Raw genomic sequence first — 23,387 nt, 5'->3', positions numbered from 1 at the left:
GCTCAGAGCCTGGATCCTGCTTCGGATTCTGTGTCTCCCTCTCTGTCTGCCCCTCCCCCACATGGGCTCTGTCTCTCTCAAAAATAAATAAAACATTAAAAAAAAGTAAGCAAAAACAAAATCATTTTAAAACCAAAAAGATGCACACAAAGCAAGCAACATGTGTTCTCATGACAGATATCCAAAATTGGTGTCACAGTACTCAAACTCTGACAACATGGCACCAGAAAGGAAAGTCTGATGGGTGGAAATAAAGGAAGTACAGATACAGAAATGGTTTTCAAATGCTTTAGAAAACACCACAAAAGGCAGCCATTAGCTCACATTTGGAAAGGGTTTCTGTGAGATTTCTCACAGGAGTTTCCAAATTTGTCCCCAGATTACATAAATGTCTTCTTTGGCTCATGATGTGTCTACTGACTGAGAGCCGTGGGCGTTCGTGGGCCCATCGCACTGAAATCGGCAGGTAAGCTCTCCAACTACAAATGGCATCCACAGAGGTGTCAGGGGGGCAGGAAGCTGGCCCCATCGGGGTGGAGCTCAGCTGGGCAAACAATGAATTCTGAGCGAGGGAAGGAAGAGATTCTGAGAAGACTGGTTCTCACTGAGGCTCAACGTTTACTTTCCCTGCATTGAAAAAAATCAAAGGGCCATGTTAACATATGTAAATTAGCACTCACATCCTAAAAGTATGGGCCCTCCATTCCACATGATACGAAGTAGACAGTACGAAGGGAACGAGCATAGAAAGTAATTATTAGGCAGTGTTATGCACGTCTGTCACTATGGTTACATGAGCATTTCCAAAAGAATTTTCAGAGTCCAGATCCTGAGACTGGATCTAACTGACCACGGAAAGCTGTAGTCACATCCCATATTCTAGACATATTTTATTATTTTAGAGGGGTGTGGCAGATAGGATCCACCATTCCTATGCTAAATGGAAAAAGAAAACATGACCCTCTCCAAAAAACAAACCACATTTTTTGCTGACATCAACAACATCACAGTGGAAACAAAGAAATAAACCAGAGACCCATTGGCTTCTGTTTCATTAGAAACACATGAAGACAATATCTGCCAATGAGAAAACATTCTTCTTTCTTTGCAAATGCCTTCCATGCAAATCAGCATTTCTTTTGTCTTTTCTTTCTTTTCAATACATGCCACCAACTTCTCGAGCTGAGGAATACACATATTCAAGACAAAGGACAAAAATACCCCAAATAATTCCTTGGGTATTTAATCCGCAGGCACTGAATAGCCTTGTTAATTCTAAGTCTAATGCAGGGTGACTGCAGGAGAAACCACTATTCCTTCTGGGCTACCCAGCGTCCTCTGACCCTACCCAGTAACCATGCCGGGGGCAGAACCAGAACTCAATGAAGACAAACAAATCAGGAACCCTCAAACCCGTTTCGCAGATGAGAAAGCTGAAGTGAGGGCAGTTCTAGAAGTTCACACAGCTCCTAAGGACAACAGATCCAGGTTTCTGACTTAGTCTCTCTGCTTCTCAGGTAAACCCCCAAACCTCAAGCACTTTGTTCTCAATGAGACTGTGAGAGAGGAAAAAAAAAAATGAACAGAAGCACACAAATCCTACACTTTCCTCTGAACTTTGTGGTTGCTTTAGCCTGTAAATACACGGGGGAGGCAAAGGAAACTCCTCTTTTCTCATGTAAGGTCTAATCTCACAGCCAGTGTTAGGGGTTTGAAGTTACCCATACCTTCTGCCACAATCTGCTTCTCTGCAAGATGGGTCAGCTGTTTCACACGGAGCCTTGACCATGGAAACCAGGAATTATGAAGACACGGCTCGCACCACACTAAATGCTAGTGGCTGGTGTTAGAAACCCACTTCTGCAGAGATATGTAACCATATTTTTAAAAGGGGGTGCCCCATTCCATGGGAACGAAATTTTAAAGGCAGCACGGTGTGGTGAAAACAGATCTGCTTTCGAAACTGAGCACATGGGGTTCACCAGCTTGGCTGTGTATTAGCTGTGTGCTCTTGAGCAGTGTGCTAACCTCTCGGCCTTGGTTCACTCAGCTTAAAAATAAACAGATTTGACTAGATGATCTCTGGGTCTCTCATCTCTAAAAATATTCACTAATTTCTATAAGACAGATCGGAAAGAGTGAGAGATGAAGTAGTGGAGAGAGAAAAAAAACAAGAGAAGTGAAAGAGAGGATGGGCGTCTGGTGTTAAGTGAGGAGCTAGTCCACGGAGCCGTCTGGGGCATCCGTTTCCAAGAGTGACCCTACTACTGTGCGTGGAACCCTCTGCCCGTCTTCCATCAAACATGAGGCCAACAAAGAAAATGGGGCCTAACTTTGAGTAAAGTCTGGCTGTGTACCAGTTTAGAAACCTGAGTCTGGGTCTCAGTTCAGTACCTTTCTGTGGTTACAGAATACCTCGACCTGTCACCCGTGTGCTCCTTACTTTACGTGGTCATCAACAAGAGGCAGGGCTGAGGTTACTGCCTTCACTTTGCTGATAAGGAAAGCATGGTTCAGAGGGATCGTGGGGCCTTATACGAAGGTTGCAACACCAGTGGGTAGCACAGCTGGATTTGAATGAAGATTATTTTACCAGTGCTCTAACACCTTGTCCCTTTTCTTTCTTTTTTAAAAATGTTTATTTCTTTTTGAGAGAGAGAGAGAGAGAGCGCACGCGCGCGCGAGCGGGAGCCAGCAAGCCATGCAAGCGGGGGAGGGGCAGACAGAGAGGGAGACATAGAATCCCAAGCAGGCTCCAGGCTCTGAGCTGTCAGCACAGAGTCTGACACGGGCTGGCTCAAAGCCACAAACCATGAGATCATGACCTGAGCTGAAGTCAGAGGTGTAACTGACTGAGCCACCCAGGAAACCCCTCCTTGTCCCTTTTCTACTTTATTTCTCATCCACGGATACCAAAAGACTGCATCTTCATAAAATTGGGAACTGATCTCTGGCCTAGAATACAAATTTAGAAAAATAGTGTACTACGTATTCATTGTGATTATATTTCCCTGAAACTCTGGGCATGTTAATGTGGATAGAGCCTAATTGTGATAATGGTTATGGCATTTTGTTTAAAGTAGGTTTCCGCACCCAACATGGGGCTCGAACTCACAACTCCAGGATCAAGAGTCGCATGCTCTACTGACTGACCCAGCCAGGCATGCCGGTTACGGCATTTTTGACAGTTAAGTCTTCACAAATCAGCACTAGTACTGGAAGGAGTTCTCCACATACGGTCTTCAGTCACAGGGGCCAATCATGTCAGCACCATGAATATCAGGACTAGAACGTTCTTGGAGCATGACTCATGGGATGTAATTTAGTCACGCCAATGAACTCTTTCAGCTTTGAGCTGTACATTTATCCAAACCAATAAAAGACAATGGAAAAGTGGGAGAGAGGTACATAAATACTCATCAGAGACTCTGTTTAAGAAGGAAAATTTGTAATGAAATAATAAAAATTATCCAGTTACCTAAAATTCAGGACAATTGTTTATCAGGAGCTGGGACGAGTATCAAAAGTGAATTTAATTTTCTACATTGCGAACTCAACCACATTTCAATTTTTATTGAAATTTACAAACAAGGAAATGTGAATGTCAGTCTACTGTTCTTAGGCATTAACAGCATCATTCCACTTAAAGTAACCCAGAACACACACAGTAGAACAGTCACTGGTTGGTCTAAGAATGGCTGAACGAATACGTGTCTTTACAGATTCGCTTTTTCCAAATAACATAACAACCAACATGTTATTTTTCCAAATAACAAATAGGTTTAGACTACCTGTGTATGTGTGTACACACAGAACATGCATCATCCTGGTGGCATTGCTGGACAGGGAAACAGAGGTTTGGGGTCAGACAACCTGAGGCCTAAGACAATGGACAGGTTATTTCATCTCAATGACTCAATTCTCCTGTAGTAAAACTGGGAATGATATGCAGCCCAGAGGGTTGTTAGAGGTAAGCCTGGCACTCAGTAAAAGGCAGCTAGCGGTACTAGACCGCCAGAAACAAGGATTCCCTATCATTTAAGGCTTTCCTTCTGCTTCAAAGTTGGTACAAATCTCTGTATGGTCAATGCCATCACTGTTGCCGGATTTTTTTCCATGGAAAGACTGATGTATACTTATTAACTGGATTTAAAACTTCACTTTCAGGGGAGGGGAGACCTCGTATGGTTCTTGATTTCTTAATTGAAAATTTCTTAATTATGCCAGAGCTTTCTCAGAACAGAGGCTTCTATCTCAAAGCCTGAGGACTATGATGCTACAATTAATGTACCGGTTCTGTTTTTTAGACTCGAATATTTATCAAAAATTAAAAAAATTTTTTTTTTTAAAAAGCAACTTCATTCATTCTGTTCTCAGACTCCTCTACACAATGATACTTGGGTGACCCAGGAATCAAGATCACAATCATGGCACACGTTAGCTCATTTTCCTCTCAGAGACTCTGTGTCTTCTACATGTTCCACATTTGGCCGCACTGGTTGATTATAATCCAATTTGCTTTGATCACACTATCAAAGCAGAAGTATGGAAGGTTCTGAAATTATATAGTGTTACAGAGGTTCAATAATCTATCTGGCAAGTAATCACTTATCTACTTATTGCACCAAATAAGGAAAAAAGGAGACACAGAAGCAAAATGATATGCAACTCCATATTTTGGATGTCTCAGTAAAAACTATAAACTTCATTTGGTATTTGTATATTTATCCTTCCTTTTTGAAAAATGGCTTAATTATTATCAGTCTACTTGCAAAAACAACGGAATCAAAACATTTTAAAAATCTCATCTGAAACTGCTGAAGATCTACCAACTGTAATAAAACCTCTGCCATCTGCACTCCACATGGATATCCATTATCCATCCTGACTTGTGAGTATAATTACGAACACCTAATAAGATCCCCTTTGGCAATTTGAAAGGCTAAATATTTTAAGTGCCTTTCCCTGTTGTATAATACAAATGGTGACTTAAAGAGAAAAAAAACCCTACTCTCAAATAGGACCACATGAGAATTAAAACAGAAAGAGGTGAAAAGATCTACAAATAAGCTGGGGAAAAAATGAAACGCAGTCGCACTGACTTCCTTTATCAAACACTTCCTGTTTGCCGGTTTTGTTTCAGGTGCCAAGAGTACAAAAATAAGTAAACACATCCCCTGACCTCAGTAAGTTCACAGGGAACAGGGAGGGACGCAAAAGCATACCATCAATCACATGAGTACAGAGGGGTATGCCACAGGAGGGCAAGTTTGCGAGGTGGTTGGAGTCTCAGGTTTGGAATCGAGACAAATCTGGATGCAAACCACGTGTTAGGGAACTTATTTAACTTCCTGCCTCAGATTCCGGCTCTGTTGAACGGGAGAAGAGTTGCTACCTGAACGAGACAGTTACAATGAGCAAATGAAATAAAGTATGCAGAGGCATTTAATATGAGAACAGGAAGTGCTCAATAAGTGCTCTGGGGAAACAACAGGGACACATCTAAACTGGACCAGAGAACTTCCTGGAGCAGCTGATGCTGGAACGGAGACTGAAAGATGAAAAAACAGGTCTCCCTCCCTCTCTCTAGCACTCTCCCTTCCAGTTGGGAATCACCCTCCCTGGCTCTGTGCTCTGTCCTGCCTACCTCCAGAGATGCAGAGGTATGTGGCATGGAATTTGTTCATGATGGTATTAAGGCACTAAGATTTTCAAATGCTGCTAATGCCAGGTAGGGTATATTAAATAAGAAAAAAAAATGTTCTGTCACGTGTACATCAACCATGGCATTCAAGTTAAAATATCAAAACCGGGCAGCTAGTGGCTCAGTTGGTTAATCGGCCGACTTCGGCTCAGGTCATAATCTCACGGTTCATGAGTTCGAGCCCCACGTTGGGCTGTGTGCTGACAGCTCAGGGCCTGGAGCCTGCTTCAGATTCTGTGTCTCTTTCTCTCTCTGTCCCTTCCCTGCTCACGTGCTCTCTATCTCCAAAATAAACAAACTTAAAAAAATTTTTTTAAATATCAAAACATTAAAAATGTAAATTATGTATATACATACACACACACACACACACACACACATGCACACATATAAAGCTGCCATCCCTAGTCTCACAAAAATCACACAAGGATTTTGAGAACAGAAAGAGGGTAGGGGTAGAGGATGATACAGACTAGAAACCAAGGGATAACAAATACAGATGCTTATCAGAGCCAGGAAGATAATGTTAGTAAGAGATATTATCAGACCATAGTAAGGTCTGTTACAACAAGGACAGGGTAGGACTGTGGCAACATGGGAACAATATTCACCATTTACAAAAAGTAGCTACTAGGTTAAGAGAGTTATCAAATTGATTTTCCAAAACAAGCCAGAAACCCAGTATCTCTGTGAAGTTTCTTGAAATTTAAATGACAGCAGCTGGGCCAAATGTAGTTGAACACAGAGAACGGCTATGGGCTGGGTGTGGCCGGCCGGACACTAGTTTGTGAGCTCTGCAGTGACTACCACAGGAGGGAGGGAAACCATATCCAGGCAGGCTGGAGTCGTCAGGACCATGCTGCAAACACCGGGCTCTGGAGTAGCTCTCACAGATAGCTGGTGGTAGGGGCTGCAGAAGAGGGGGGAAACCAAGTAAAGGCCAGGAGGAGTGAGCGGATAGTGTTTGGGTATGGAGACAGGAGACAGCTCTATAAGAACAGCAAGTCACAGGTGAGCCTGGATGCAGAAGGAAGGGGCAGGTAGGAGGGGCCTTAAAACCAGGCAGAAGAATTCAGAGCCCATTTCATGGGAAACCAGAATAGTGTGTCAGTAGCTGCCTAAATAGAAAAGCCATGATACACTCCCAGAGAAACGGGGGCGCCTGGGTGGCTCAGTTGGTTAAGCGTCTTGACTTCGGCTCAGGTCATGATCTCACAGTTCGTGAGCTCGAGCTCCGCATCAGGCTCTGTGCGGACAGCTCAGAAGCTGGAGCCTGCTTCAGGTTCTGTATCCCCCCCTCTCTCTCTGCCCCTCCCCTGTTTGCACGTGCACTCTCGCTCTCTCTCTCTCTCAAAAATAAACATTTAAACATATTTTTAAAAATGTGCCATGTAGGAAGCAAAGTCCATGTCTGGATGCAAGGCAAAGTTTTCATGAACACACTGGTTTGAGGAGCTTCAGGATAGGCAGACAGACCCCTCTGATGTAAGAAATCACCAGAAACCAGGAGGAACTCATCTGGAGAGCCCACAACTGTATGGATGCACTTCGTAAGGGACTGAGGATATGACTGGAACGGCTCTCAGCATCACTACATCCTCCCTAAACTCACAGGCAGGGAGGGCATTAGTCCTCAAAGACAGGACCCATCCTCGGAAAGGGACAGAAGTGGCCAATCAGATGTGCAGTGTTTCTGGAAAGTTTGGGGCGCCTTAAAGAGTACCTTTAAAGAAAATTCTGTACACAAAACTAAGAAACTCATAATCCCAGATCTCAAACACTGTGGCAATGGGGGTAGGAAAACGAACACTGGCAAAAAAGCATTCTAAAAATAGCCAGACCCCATAAATTGTATATATAAGTGGATTCAAGGGATTACATCCACTGTGATTCAGCCCACAAGGGTGAGGCTCCACGGAAGGCCAGAAAGGTCAAAACAGGAGCCAAATTATGGTAACTACACTGTTCCTGGAAAGGTGATGAGGGAGCCCAAGAAAGATTTTAAACAGGGTACAGCGAGCTGTGCTGTACGAAGAGCAAGCACTGAGGGGACTGGGCTAAGAAGAAAACGAATGAGCCAAGGGACAGCAGGGACTTGTGAAGACGAGTGCCACCACTCAGCAAGACCAAGGGCTTCCTCTAGTTACATCTGGGAATCACGGACAATGAACCACAGCAACCGCATGCGGACTCCCATCTCCTTAGGAGGTAATGAAACTGCTCATTCCTTTTAATGTTTATTTATTTTTGAGAGAGACAGAGAGAGAATGCGAGCGGGTTAGGGGCAGAGAGAGAGGGAGACACAGAATCTGAAGCAGGCTCTGAGCTATCAGCACAGAGCCTGACGCGGGGCTTGAACTCACGAGCCGTGAGATCATGACCTGAGCCGAAGTCAGACGCTCAACTGACTGAGCCACCCAGTTGAGCCAACGAGGCACCCTGCTCATTCCTTTCTACTCCCTCTTCACACTCATCCTAAGTAGGTGCCTGCCCACAACACTTGGGCCTAATGTCTGTGAGATAGGACACTCTATTTAAGGCCCTGAAAGTAAAGACCAGTCGCTAACAATGATGGTTCCAGTGGTTCCTCAACACCTGAGTCTTCCTGGACTACAAATTTGCAGTGAATAACTTCAAGAACACTAGACCAATGAGAAAAGGAAGGCCTGGCAACCCACACTCACTTTCTCACAGGAAGAAAAGAAAGGATCGGCAAAATAAATACTAGGACATACTTTAAACAGTCTACCTTGTGGACTTTCTTCCAGAAAGAAACACAAATAAAAATGCAATTTTCAAGGAGTTTTTAACCATTAAGTGGAAGTAAGGAAGGAAAAGAAAGAAAGAGGAAAAAAGAAAAGGAGTGAAGGTAAAAGGAGTAAATGGAGGGAGGGAAAGAAAGAAAAGAAAAAAGAAAAAGAAAGAGGGAGGGGAGGGGAGGGGAGGGGAGGGGAGGGAAGGGAAACCTTGGTGCCAACCTTTGAGCACTAGTAAACGTGGAATGTCATGAAGAGAATTTTATGTATGTTGGCCAAAACAAAATGCTCTTATCACTAGAATCACTTTTGGTGGTCTAAACAAAACCAAGGAAAAATGTAATTATAATCGTAATTACTCAAGAGCAATCTTTAAGAGAAATTCGTTTTAATTACTAAAATGGAAGAGTCCTCATACGTGCAGCAGCTGAAGTACCCGGCCAATGGAGACTCTGGCTATCTTTGGAAAATGAAACAAACATAACACGTTGGTTTTGTTTTCCTGAAAGCTCTGGGAAGGCACCCGTGGTCAGTGTCAATCTGGCTTTCAAATTCAGTTGGAAGAGAAGCTGATACCCGTTTTTGTGTTACAGGCAACAGCCACACTTCCTTTAAAAACACACAATATTTTTTTATGCGTATCACAGTGGAAGGTTCGCTGCCTCTGGTTTCTGCTAGAACTTTATTATTATGTTTTATCCCTGCTGAGCAAAGCACCGACAGTGCTCCACATGTTGATTAAAAACAAACCAAAAACAAGTAGCCAAGGCCTTAGTGGCACAGATATAATAAATACCTTGGTGCCTGTCCTAAATTAGAAAAGCAGCACCTACTAATGACAGATTTCTGAAATATCTGTTTTTTTATTAAAAAAATATATTTTTTTAATCTTTATTTATTTTTAAGACAGAGACAGAATGTGAGCAAGGGGGGAGCAGAAAGGCAGGGAGACACAGAATCGGAAGCAGGATCCAGGCTCTGAGTTGTCAGCACAGAGCCCGACACGGGGCTGGAACTCACGGACTGTGAGATCATGACCTGAGCTGAAGTCGGACGCTCAACTGACGGAGCCACCCAGGCATCCCTGAAATATCTATTCTTTTTAGGTTCTCAGTTCCAGAGAACCTAGGAGTGGCAGGGATGCAGCTGGGAGGGAACATATGTTGTCTCCCCCAAGCCTCACAAGCAATTGCCAGGAAGAATCACTGTCTCTGTTTCCCACATGAGGAAAACGGCTGGAGAAGCACCATGATCTGCCCCGCGTCCTGTGGCAGGTTTCGGGAAGCTGGGTGGCCCGCGGGACCACAGCACCATTTGTTCGACAATAACGAGGAGCTTTAGTGAAAATGGGCCATAATAAAAAGCTGCTACGAAATGAATTGACAAAATTACTCTCAATTAACTAAAAACAAAATTGGCATTCATTTTGCTGATGTTTATCTCCCCGTTTCATGAGATTCTATTTCCACTCACAGTTTAAAGCCCAAGGCTTAGTCTGACATGAAAAAAAAAAAAAAAACCACCATTCACAAAATCCAGAGTCACAGCAGGTGGGAGCATTCCTTCATGCACCGATGGCACTGAGGGTGTCGATGGCACTGAGGGTGTCGGGAGGCCCCAGCTCGGGAGGCTTTAATCCCGCTCGAGTGAGGTCTTTACCCCTGTGTGCCTCAGTTTCCTCCTCTGTACAACGTGGGCCACTGCAGGCTTCTGGGAGGTAAAGCATACCAAGCTCTCAGAACGTGCCTGCCCAGTAAGTGCACGGTGAGCGGCCACCATCACCTTCGTGCCGATCTATATTTACACCAGGACTGCGGTGGGGGTTCAAGATGCAGAGCAGCCGACACATTTACTGAACTTACTAACGCGGCAGCGTTCGGCTGTCTAAACGGATGCCCGGGTGAGCAGGTGCCTTCGCTGTCCATGTGCTCATCCTTACGAAATGACAGGGAAGCAAGACTGACCCTGGAGGACACGCTCAGGAGAGCGTAGGCCTTCACGCCAAAGGGAGGAACCCCAGATGGAAGAAGGGCCGGGCGGGTGAAAAGGGGAGCGAGCACACCTTGAGGGAGGGTTCCCTGAGGGCCAGTCTACGGGGAGCCCAAAGGAGCTCCTCTCGGCAGGGCAGGGAGTGCACCCCATAATGCTGCCAGGGGAACAAAGCAGAGGAACCAGGAGGAATGTGGAAGGAGAAGAAAACCGGAGGCCGTGAAGCAGAATTATTTGATTCTAATCAGACAAAACAGATTGCATACACCTCCAGGTCAGGGGTTGAGCCTCACACCCCTTCTGCACATTCCCTGCCCAAGGCCTGTGCCTGGACAGGCACATATCAGGCACAGGCCTGGAAGTACAGAGGGATGGAAGGACCACCTGAGGGTTGGTGGAGGATAATGACATAAGGCAGTTACGTGACGTCACTGCTGATCAGGAAGACCTTGGACCAATGGACCAAGTGCCAACGTAGAGGCAGCCAGCACGCATTCAGTCGTACCCTCCTCTGATACTGTGAGCGTCTTGTCTAGTCAATCTGTCTTTCTAATCTCTCTACCTATCTACCTGCCCATCTATCTTTGAGGAGGGCAGTCAGCTGATTTGCAGGGGAGGCCTTGTTAGGCTACTTTCTCTAGCCCGGGGGAAACACAGTGCGATGTGGTGATGAGGATATAAACTCTGAGGGCCAGGGACTGAAGCCCAGCACTGGCGGCAAATCACCCAAACCATAGGCACTTGACTTCCTCATCGCAAACTAGGAATAAGGCCAATGTCACATGGTTGGTGTGCACACTAGCAGAGCTAGATTATGTTAGGGGCCATAACTGTGTCAGAATTTACAGAGCATTATTGCTGTGTCCTTTACTATAGTAAGCTCCCATAGGGCCACCCATGCCTGGGTTTTGTCAACTCTGTACCCCTAGCCCTTTGCACTCAGCCTAGCCCACAGGAGGGACCCAGGGAAGGTTTGATAAACCGATCTGACGTTTCTCTAAAATTTCACCTATGCACTCTGTTGCCCCACTGGGTCCCTGCGATGACCCTCCTCTGGCCTAGGTCCCTCTCCCTGGAATGCTCCACACATAGTCAATCAAGCAGCGAGCAGGAGAAAAGCATCCCAAGCTGTTCCAGTCCTCCTACATCAAGTCTCCATGGAACCTTCTCCCTTTGCTGAGCCACAGCCATACAGATCCCTCAGTCAGCACCACATGGCTCTCCTAATTAATGCAAATGCGGAAAGCTTATCTCTTCAAGTTAGCTGGAAACTGCTTGAGACTTTTCATCTAAGGCTCTTTTTTTTTTTTTTTTTTTTTTAAATAAAACTGGAACTTTTAATGTATTTTTAACATTTTGGTTCTGTTATCTGACTTCAAAGGCATCATTCCTCAATTTGGTACTTCAAAATTTACTCATCGGAATATTTCCATTGTTTTGCAAAAGCTGCTATAGAAAAACATCCCCTGTTAAAACAACTGTTAATAAAAGGATATCTTAGAAAGCATCAAGGGCCTCTGACAGGTAAGACCTCTCTGCCAAAGCTTATCAGGAAATATTTCATTTGGGGCTGAAGAGTCCTACCTGTAGTCGTGCCTTTACAGAGCTCAGCCAGCAATGACACATTTGCTCAGAGATTGAGGGGGGAAAGGGCATTCAGGAGTCTGGTCTGTACATCCATTCAACAAACAGGCATTAACCTCCTTCACCTAGAGAGCTGGACCTCCCTTTATTTCCCCAGGGTTTAACCACAGAAACCATGCTTCAAGCCATGCTTCATAAAAATAGAAGCATACCTGAATCAGGGTTTTATGACGTCCTCGTCTAGCCAGTCCGCTTGGGGATCCATGCCTGACTTCATAAAGAATCACCTAAGCCCTTCTGGCTACCCCTCGTTCCAGTGGTGGTCATTCTTCCCAGGCTGTCACATAAATGGTCACATTTATGAGGCCTTTCAAAATGTCGAATCCCTCCCACCAATCCCAAACCCCGCTAATCGTTACCTCGGGACTGTTTCCTTGCAGGTGCTCTGAATCACCACAAAACCTCGCATTTTAACACACAAGACATTACTTCTCTTTCCTTTCCTTGTGCCAGGAAGGCATGACCAATTTTAATACCTTACCATATATACTGTCCCCCCTTGCTCTGGCCTGCTTTCAAGCCGATGACAGGTACCTTGGGTTAAAGGGGTAAGGATTATAAGGGCCCTTGATGCATTCAACGCAGCATTTTAACGAAGACCTTTACAGATAGGAGCTACTTATGTTCTAAAACTAAAGAACATTTTGTAGGCTCAGAACCAGAAAAGATAAGTTGCCAAGTTACCATTTCAGGAATCCAGTTATCTTGACTTTTCCCCTGGGGCTTGCCTCTGCTGCAGCTAAAAATGAACCTCAGATTCTTGTATGTATTCATATACCCCTGCAGCCAAAAAACGAGGGAAACTAGTATGTAAATGGAAACATTACAGAGCACTCTTAGAATGTGAATGTCAAATTCTCCGATTGAAAAAACTCAGAGATGAAACCAGGATTGACACCCAAAGAGGAAGGTTGGAGCCAAAAACAGACAGTTGCTAAAGTATATATTCCAAGCGAATTAATTCCAGAGAAAAAAAATTATATAAGACCTAGGTCCAACAGTTTCTTTTTTTTTAGTTTTTCAATTTTTATTTTTTTTAATGTTTATTTATTCTTGAGGGGGAGAGAGAGAGAGACAGAGTGTGAGTGGGGGAGGGGCAGAGAGAGAGAGGGAGACACAGAAACCGAAACAGACTCCAGGCTCTGAGCTGCCAGCACAGAGCCTGACGCGGGGCTCGAGCTCATGAACCGTGAGATCATGACCTGAGCTAAAGTCAGATGCTTAACCGACTGAGCCACCCAGGCACCCCCGGAACAGTTTCTTGTTCATCTGCCCCCTCACCTCTGCCTCCACATGTCTGTGATCTAAGACGTACCATCCTAAGGAAAAGGTCTGCAGAAAGTTATCTCCTGCTACACAGCAAAAACACTTTGAATGGTGTCTATCGGTGGAGTGAACAAATGAATAAGTTCCATTCACGCCTTGAAAAACGTGGCTGAAGCCCCCATTTACTTAGCAGTAAATCTTACCCCACTTACATTTCCAGACATAAGCGAACTCATGAGATCCCAAGCCACCATATGTTAAAGTTCTCCAAACTTTGGAAAAGCCTGGTCACTCTTGGGCCCCCTAGAATGTCACTTGTTACATTCCACTGGCTACAAGGGGACACTGAGGAAAGAATGTGCAAGCATTCCACATAAACCGTAGCTGCAGTCAATGCTTGTTTATTCACCAGAATGGACCGGACCATCCTCAAGCCCCAAGTGAGACTCCCATTTCCTTAAAACGCTTTCCCAAAAGCTACTGGCGAGAAGCCAAACTAAAAATTTTAATTTTATCTGCCACCCTTACACTTCCTTCTCCTTCTAGATTCTATTAAAAAAAAACAAAATGCAGGGACACCGGGGTGGCCCCGTCAGTTAAGTGTCCGACTCTCGATTTTGGCTCAGGTCATAATCTCATGGTTCATGAGATTGAGCCCCATGTTGGGCTCTGCACTGACAGCAAGGAGCCTGCTTGGGATTCTCTCTCTCACTCTCTCTCTCTCTCTCTCTCTCTCTCTCTCTCTCTCTCTCAGCCCCTCCCCTGCTCATACTGTGTCAAAAATAAAGAAACTTAAAGAAATCCATAAAAAACAGACAATGGGGGTAGGGTGAGTAGACCAAAAACAGAGCCTGGATTAAGCATGCATGTGTTCATACATTTAATGTGTATGCAGGGCCAAAACAAGCCAGGCTCTGGGGCTACAATGGTGAACGGGACTCTTTCTAGGTCTCCGGGGAGCTTATGGGCTGCCTGGGTAGGTAGGTAGTCAGGTAGTTAAGGTGCAGTAATTAGCTGTGTAACAGGAACATGAATACAACACTCATGGGGCAAACAACTACCTGTCCCCACCCGTGATGGAGGTTTTGCAGAGCAGGGTCCTCTGAGCTGGGCTGTAGGGGAAATGGTTTGCTGTTCCATGCTCTAAATCAAAAACAGCCACAGAACTTTCCAGAAGTTGATTACTGCAGAATTCCATTCCTGGTCCAGATTCTTCACCACCTAAAACTGTGTCATGTACCCTGTGTGCACAAGCGCACCAACTCAAAAGCAATGGTACTGACCGAGGATTTCTGGTACCTCAATATGGAAACATTACATGATGAAAAACAACAAAGCAAGCTCTGAACTTGGGAGTTTTAAGACTTGGGTTCAAATAGTCCAACAGCATTTTTACTGTGTGACTCCAGGCATGTCACAAAACCTCTCTGTGCTTCAGCTTTATTACGTATAAAGCAGAGATGAGACACTCTTACAGGACTCCTGTGGGACCAGAAGAGAGGACGTACGTAACAATGGTTTTACCATCCTATTGTTTTCAGCAGCAGCCATGCAATTTCATGCAGTTAGCAGCTCAGTCCGGAATTCTGTTGCTCACAGTACTTGGCAAGTATTAAAAACTGAGGAAAAGTAGCCAGACTCCACATGAGGACAAGAAACTGAGGGATTTACCAAACCCTTTCAAACCACGAGCGGCTGCACACCAGGTAAGAGTGGATTTAGTCAGCTGCAGCAGAGCTCTAATTTCTAGCTCTTTCCTAATTTCCCATACCCATCCCGTGTTCCTCAGCAAACTATCATTTCTTGAAACCAAATGGCCTCACAATACACATTAGATCATCCTTCAGTCGCAGAGCAGTGACAAGACATGTTCAGGTCCAGCCCGGCTTAGAATGCACACAAGGTCCAATTCTGACAGCAAAGCCAGAAGTAGTAAGGACATTCCCACCCCTGCATAAATCAACCACAGAGCTGGGGAAGGATTTCAAAATCAGCTTTATACTCTATAACCTCAAAGGTCACCACCTGACTACCACTCATCACTAGGAGACTTTCCTTGGATTATGTTGGCAAATGATCGTGTATCTCACAAGGCTATAAGTGCCCTCGGTGTGTTAAGTGCCCGTGGCCTCCCTAAGACACAACACTAGGTGCTCAAATATCTGGGGAGTAAGTGAAGGCGGAAAATAAGTAACTCAACGTTTACTGAACGTGCACCATGCATGTGCCTTGCGACGGGCCTAGGTGTTGAGACAATGATGAGCTAGCTGGACGAGGCTGTGCCGTACCCACTAACGCAACGGGAGCCCCACCATCAGTGCAGGGCTCTCTGCTAATACTTCACTATCTCAGTTCTCTCTCCCACAAGAGGTATTAATATCCGCCTGTTGCCGATGAGGACATGGGATAACACAAGCAATACTCGGTGTGAGGAAATGTCAGTTGTTGTAAGTTTTCTCTCAGTCAACCACAGAGGGTTTTTCCACCCAATAACTGAAATGCATGGCCTTTTGTCCACTGCTAGGAGTTCTGGGACTTACAACTCCTAAGACTTTCATAGTATGAGTTTGTAAGTGGCACCCGGTGACAGGTCCTGAGAGGGAGAAATAACGTGGAGCTCCCTGCTGCCTCAGTTGGGTCCTCTGCATCCCGTGAAGCCCGCCTTCTCAAGCCACCTCGGCCTTTCCCTATGATATGGAACTACAGGAGCAGGACAGAGCTGGGTCTGAAACTCACACCCGCTACATATCAGGTGCGCCTACACCTTGGGGGCAGCAACAGGGCCCTCCTGAGACTGTTGGGAGAGTCCACAAGACAATGTGTTCCAAGTGACTAAACTGTCCAGTGCACAGTGACCTACCCACAGACCCAGGCTCTCTGATCTATCTGGGCCTCCGCTTTGCTGGGGGTGGTGGGGCATCAAGAGTCACATGTCCTCACATGGCCAATGAGAACGGAGAACCACTTTAAGGTGAGTCAAACCAGCAAAAGGCCAACTCTAGTAGCCATTTAAAGTCACAGTCTGATTTTTTAAAAAGTATTTCATTTTGAGAGTGAGTTCAAGCAGGGGGAGGGCTGACACAGAGAATCCCAAGCAGGCCCCGTGCAGTCAGCACAGAGCCCAATGCGGGGCTCAATCTCACCAACCGCAAGATCATGACCTGAGTAGAAAAAAGAGTCGGATGCTTAACAGACTGAGCCACCTAGGTGCCCCTAAAGTCACAGTCCAATTACTGATGCAAATGACAAAACTTGGAAGAGAACAGAAGCGATTAAAAAGATGATGAGATGCCTTCTTTTTTTAAAATTAGCCTATCTGGGGGCGCCTGGGTGGCTCTGTTGGTTATGCATCTGACTTCGTCTCAGGTCATGATCTCACAGTTCGTGGGTTCGAGCCCCACATCGGGCTCTGTGCTGACAGTTCAGAGCCTGGAGCCTGCTTCAGATCCTGTGTCTCCCTCTCTTTCTACCCCTCCCGCGCTCTCACTCTGTCTCTCTCAAAAATAAATAAAGACAAAAAAAATCTTTTAAAATTAGCATATCTGGGGGGGGGCATCTGTGTGGCTCAGTCGGTTAGGTGTCCGACTTCAGCTCAGGTCATGATCTCACTGTTCCCCACATCAGGCTCTGTGCTGACAGCTCAGAGCCTGGAACCTGCTTCGGATTCTGTGTCTCCCTCTCCCTCTCTCTCAAAAGTAAACATTAAAAAAAATGTTTTTTTTTAAATTAGCTTATCTGGAAGTCAAGAAGACGAACAAGACCCAATCTGTGGGAATGTGGATAGGGCCTAGCATACAGCAGAGAAGGCAGTAATAAAAATGTCCTAAATTTTCTCCCACATGGATTTGAAGCCCTGAAGTTAACTCCTTTTTCTGCAAAGACTGCACTAGGGTGATTACCCAGGAACTACTGCGGGAAAAGCAGTGGTTCCTGAATCACACAGAGCTGGATTCCATAAGCCCCAGGCTCTGTAAGTGCTGAGACTTATGGGTGGTAACCCTAGGCAAGCTCCGTAAAAACCCTTAGCCGCACTGTCCTCAACTATGAAACAGAAATGACCATACTTGCCCTAAGGTTACCCTGGGATTTAAATGAGATAATGTATACAAAACATACAGCAAAAGGTAAATGCACAATGAACGCAGCTGTTAATTACACACGCTGGTGCCTGGAAAGCCTGAGACCGGGAACTGGTGGGCCTTGGTAATAAGCTGCATCCCAGCTGACGGGCATTGGGGGGGGGGGGGGGGGGGCGTGACGTGGGGCTATAATCTGTGCTGCCACTGGTCTTCAGAATGGCTCCTAAAAATACCACGAAGCTATGGCACAAGAAGATTTGTGATAATCAGTCCTTAACTAGGTTTCACGGAAATTTCAGGAACATTTTTGGACCAGGTCCTGGCTCTACTACACTGTAAAATTAAATATACTGAATTCAGGAGCTGGGCTTATTAAATGGAAAAAAAATGTTGTCATTCCCATCTTTGCTCCCAAAGCCCTTCCTTGTAGTTCGCAAAATAGCACCCATCAAAGGGACTGCTGGATTCTTCTGTAATGAGCCAAAGGGCTACCTCTTACTCACCTCTGAAACCCCAGCCCAGGGCTTTCCCAGGAAAGCCTGCTCAGAAGAACCTCAGACCTGTCAAAACCCAGCCTTCTCTTCTGTATGCAGTCTTGCTCAGGGTACTGACCTCTCAAAGGACAAGACTCTCCCCACTCTGAGGAGGGCGCTACTCACAAGCAGAGATTTACCTGACTGAATACCAGATCAAGTTGATGTTTGTCTTTGGATGCTTCTCTGTAATAAAATAGGTTCTTTGTTTGTGAAGATTTTCGCTTAGCTCTGTGAAAACCTTCCTCAACAGCCATGTCGTGCTCACTCCAGGGCAGAGTTCTTACGGAGAACGGTAAGCAGGCATTACTGAAATTGTTATTTCCACCGTCACTTTCCTCTTTTCTTTCACTAAGACCATGTGGTTATCCCACTAAGCAGAATCTGGAAGCTCACCACTCATTACATTTCCCTGTTCTGGCCTCAAATATTACCTCCCGCCACTTTCTAATCCCGCATCTGAAGAGGATGGCTCTGGACCACCTTGCCCTTTCTTTGCAGTCATTTCTGTGTTTCTTCAGAGCACAAGAGCGACTGCACAAAAAGTTTCAAAGAAAAGAAAAATTTAAGCTAGCTTCCAAAGCAGGGAACACTAACCTCTGTTCCCCTGCTTTGGCCACTTGTCCCACAGGCTGAAGACCCTCACTGCCCACTGGTTTTTCACTGTTTCCAGAGTCTGGCAGCTTTAACTGACAAGGTTCAGGGAGGGTGAGAGAGACAAGAATTTACAATCTATCACTCAGAAGGGTGGAAACAAAGATCCCACCCTCCTGAAATCTCATCAGGGAATCAACACAGGGCAACTGGTGGTCAACAGGTAATGTGGTGATTAAATCTACAGTTTGGCCAACTGCAATGAGGAGACAGAGAACAATAATCTAGCGTAAACATAGTCACCATTTATTGAGCATCAGCCATGTGAAGGGCCCTGTACTGGACTTCTTCCCATTTATTACTTTTTAAAATCTGCAGTCTGCCTGTCCCTATTTCACTGATGAGAACCTTGCCCAGTGGGCAAGTGGCAGAGCTAGGATTCAAGCCTAGTCTGATTCCCAAGGCCAGGCTCCTGGCGGCCGGGCTGTAAAGGACAGAGATGGAGCAGGACCGCCTGTCACCACAATAAAACCCGAAAGAAGTCCCCAGAGTCCTTGTGATCCCTGCCACCCACCAATGGCTCAAGAAAGGGGAATCTAGGATCAGAGTTCACTGCTGTCAGTGACAAAACAAGCAGTAAACATGACAGAAAAGGCAGAGCTAGAAGATAACACACTGTTCCTTCAGGGCAAGCCCAGGGCCTTAAAAGAAGGGCACACCCAAGACCAACCTTGATTTATTTACCTGCCACACATTTTCAGAGGAGTCCACTGCAGCTGAGGAAGAGTGGGAGACGCAAAACGCGCTGAGTAACACACACACATAGTCAAACCAGTCCAGGAAGCAGTTGTTTAAGCCCAAAGAATCACCTACCCAGGAACGGAAACATCCGGTTCCAATCCCAATGCTCTGAGGGGGTTTGAGCGAGTCATTTCCCTCGTTTGGGCCATCAACTAGTCACTGCTAAAATGTGGAGGACTGGACAGGACGAACCTTAAAGAATCACTCTGCTCTAACTTTCTGGACTCTAGGGTTCTACAGAGATAACAGAAGAGCCAGGTGATGATTATGGCCATTGCACAACCAATCCAGTGTTTGGCCCTAGAATGTGGAAACCCAGAAAGGGACAGGGAACCTGTTAAGAGTGTCTGTATCCATGAAGATGTCTTGCTTAGTAGGAAGCTAACAGATGGAGATCCAGGTGTGGGACAAGCCCTCATTTTCAGGGGCCAAGCATCATTTGTGTCCCTAGAAAGCAGAGGTGGGTTAAATATTCCTTAGGTCCCTTCTCCAGCCTTGTCTCCTGGCTGGGCCAGGCCACTAACAGCTCTCACTGGGTCATCTTCCACAGTCTAACAACTGGTCACCCTTCATTTACGCTTGCCCTGGTCCAGGCCAGTCTCCACCCTGCAGTCGGAGAGGTCCTTCTCAAAGGCAAATCATGCCAATCTCTTGCTGCAAACCCTAAAGGCTTTCTGTTGATCTCAGGGTAAGGTCCTGCTGTCTTTCCAGCCCTTGTTCCACGCTGTCTCCCCGTCATACTCCAGCTGATAACAAGCCAGACTTCTCGAAAGTGGAAGGTTGTCCCCCACCTCTATTCTTCAGGTCCTAACTGAGGTGTCACTCCCTCTGGAAATCCTCCTTTGAACCAGTAGGTTAGGCGGTCCTCTGCCCTGGATTCGCAGGACCCCCAGCCCCAACCCCATCCCCATCACAGCACTTACCACACGTGACTGTAAGTTCCTGCTTCTTTGTCTGTCTCCCCCACCAGACAGTGGGTGTTAGGGAGGTAGGAACCATGTGTGTCTTATACTCAGCTGTGTCTCAGCACCCGGCAGAGTGCCTGGTACAGGCTATGAACTTTAGAAACAAATAAATAAAAATCTTTATTGGTGAAGTGAATGGTTTCATAACCCAGAGAGCTGTCAGAGGTGGGGGAAGGTAAATGAAGATTAAAAGGAGAGACTGAAAAGGGGTTGGGGTAGGCTGGGTGCCCACCAGGCTACATCTGTGCGCCTGTGCATCTGCGCAGAGCTGGGAGAGAACAGGAACGGATGTGGCAGCAATGACAGAGGTTGTGAACCGTTCAAGGGCAAGCAGTGCACTGTGCTGTGCACAGATGAGTCTACTCCACACTCCACGGGGCCCAGGGACACTGAAAAACCGGTTAGTTGTCTTCGCAACATTTGGAGGTGCTGGCAATGAGAATGTTGCCTTAGCGCCACGTGTATGCATGGGAACTGATGATGTAAAAGTAGGTCACTAACGGACTCAGCAGTGCTGGTAACCGGACATCACTGACAAGTCACGTTTGCTGCCTGCTTTGCTGAGGGCCAGCATCATCTGTCATAATACCATCCATACTCCTCGTTAAGGATGCATATCCAGGCAGGACATTTGCCAGAAAACAATGATACATGGGCTTGGTTGCTATATTATTAAAGTGCACACTGCTGTCACTCCCCATAAATTGTGACAAGACAAAGACAGACTACCCATTGCACTTCAACAACGGGGGGGAAAGCCGAGGGACTGAGGATTTAAAGAGATGGTAATCAAGAAGATGGAAACGTAGCAGGACCTTTCCAGAGCAGAATTTAAAAAGTTCGAAACCAGAAGGAACCACAGCATCAGCAGCAAAAGCATTTCAGAGAACAAGTTCCTATTAAAAAACATATTTAGTGGCTCCTGGGAGGCTCTGTCAACTGAGCGTCCGACTTCACCTCAGGTCATGGTCTTGCGGTTCGTGGGTTTGGGCCCTAGTCGGGCTCTGTGCTGACAGCTCAGGGACCGGAACCTGCTTCGGAGTCTGTGTCTCCCTCTCGCTCTGTCCCTCCCCATGCATGCACACGCTCTCTCTCTCAAAAATAAAAACATTTTAAAAATTTTAAACATACTTAAAAACATTACGCTTCAAGATCAGAAATAATGTGTTTTAGAGAAACACACATCATAAATAGACTAGGTGGATATTTTTCCATACGAACCTCTGTGATGGAATAGAAAGCCATCGAAGGACAGGGTGGAGTGTGAAATGAGCCACATACGCAGGAGGGAAGTTAATCAGATGAGGAGTCAGTCAGTTCCTTGAAAAACAATTTTAGCCAAAACAAGGAATGAAAAATAAACAAGCTAAAACACATACAGTTTTGTGGCCAAATAAGAAAAAGAAAAATTCACACACACACACACACACACACACACACACACACACACACACACACTGCAAAGTCAATACAAAGGAGTTATGAGTTCCCAGAATTTCCTACTGATCAGGGCATGAAGCAGGTGAACATCAGATGTAACTTTCAGCTTTAATTAAATGCGAGAGTTTAAAATCAAACCAAGTAAGGACATCTACATGAACTCCTCCTGTCATATGTTTCTCCTTTTAAGGAAAGGATACAATTTTTACCCCTATTTCCTAATTTTTTTTTTTAATTTTTTTTTTCAACGTTTATTTTTTTGGGGACAGAGAGAGACAGAGCATGAACGGGGGAGGGGCAAAGAGAGAGAGAGAAACACAGAATCGGAAACAGGCTCCAGGCTCTGAGCCATCAGCCCAGAGCCTGACGCAGGGCTCGAACTCACGGACCGCGAGATCGTGACCTGGCTGAAGTCGGACGCTTAACCGACTGCGCCACCCAGGCACCCCTATTTCCTAATTTTTAAAAGGTAAAATGCCTTGTGTGGCTGGTACGACCATATTGCAGAAATTCTCAGTGTGGGCAACGCAAAGGATTCACCCAGGACCACCCAAGCCCTCCCCTAAGTTTCTGCTTTTATTGGTCTGGGGAGTGGCCTGGGATTTTTTAAGTTCCCAGCATGATTCTCATGTGAAGACAAGGTAGAGAACCACAGTCGGACACCATTTCTCAGGCTAGTATGGCAAGTTCTCAATTTCTAGAACAGATAATGAAGTTGAGGCAACTCGGGCTTGTCCGTTCTATAGGAAAATCTTGCTATAATTTCTATAATGAACATCTTTTCCTGCTTTATTTATCCCCTTTTTAAACAGCTGAATATATAAAATATAAGCCCACCCCACGGTTGACCCCCTTGGCCAAGACAGGGAAGAGACACCATGCAGCCCTTTACCTCCGGTTCGGGCAAGGTCTCAGCAGAAGAGCATCGGTAAGAGAGCGATGATTCATCTCTAAGAGGGGGCTGCTTGCACTTAAGGACCGACAGGGACCCTCCCCCCTTGCCATCCTGTAGCTAGGAAGCACATCATGTGATCGCTAAATCAAAACCCTGTCTGACAAAGCTATCATGGGGGTTCTTAGTAGAGAAATTCATTCCCTATGATGCATTTGAGGAAATGATGCCAAAGAGCCCATTAGTTCAGATGAGTGTATGGGGAACCAGCATCAACACAGGACATGACAAGAAATAGTACCCTGTATTTTATCCAGACTATCCTAATGATAAGTGGCTTGCATAAGTACTTAGGCTACCTTCCTCTACCTCCTAACTATGAAATGACCATGTACCAAAGCTTACTCTCAGACAAAACCTCACTCTTTCAATATGTATAATGAACACAGTGGCTCCCTTTATTCTACCCACAAACAAGAGCGTGCTCTGCAAAACGAGAGCAATTCTGGTGTGACTTTAATCCACGTACACCACTGCTCCTACCCTATTATCTAGTAGCATCTTGTACACATTTCCATAGTTGAGCAGAGATGAATATAAACTGTGTTCTAGAATGACACTCTAAGAAGGCAAGGACTTTCACTTTGGTCTACTGTATTCACAGCTGTGGCCTGAGTTCCGAGAACGGTGCCCAGCATACAGCTGGCACTCAATAGTTGCTGAA

General features: G+C 45.6%; 1 protein-coding gene across 5 annotated transcripts in view; it reads right to left on the bottom strand.

Annotated features, from left to right (window-relative positions):
- ASAP1 (ArfGAP with SH3 domain, ankyrin repeat and PH domain 1) overlaps positions 1–23,387 on the bottom strand; it is a 340,823-nt gene that overhangs the window by 184,711 nt on the left and 132,725 nt on the right. Inside the window, exon 1 of one of the 5 annotated variants that reach the window (XM_053208333.1) lies at positions 18,112–21,989. The exons of the other annotated variants lie outside the window; for them this stretch is intronic. Within the exon in view, the coding sequence (XP_053064308.1) occupies positions 18,112–18,228 (117 nt within the window). The 5' untranslated portion in view covers positions 18,229–21,989. Of the gene's footprint in view, positions 1–18,111; positions 21,990–23,387 lie in introns of those variants that run through there. 5 annotated transcript variants of the gene reach the window in all.

The sequence above is a fragment of the Acinonyx jubatus genome, chromosome F2 (assembly GCF_027475565.1).
Source record: "Acinonyx jubatus isolate Ajub_Pintada_27869175 chromosome F2, VMU_Ajub_asm_v1.0, whole genome shotgun sequence".
Lineage (NCBI taxonomy): Eukaryota > Metazoa > Chordata > Mammalia > Carnivora > Felidae > Acinonyx > Acinonyx jubatus.
This window is presented reverse-complemented; position numbering and strand designations above follow the sequence as displayed.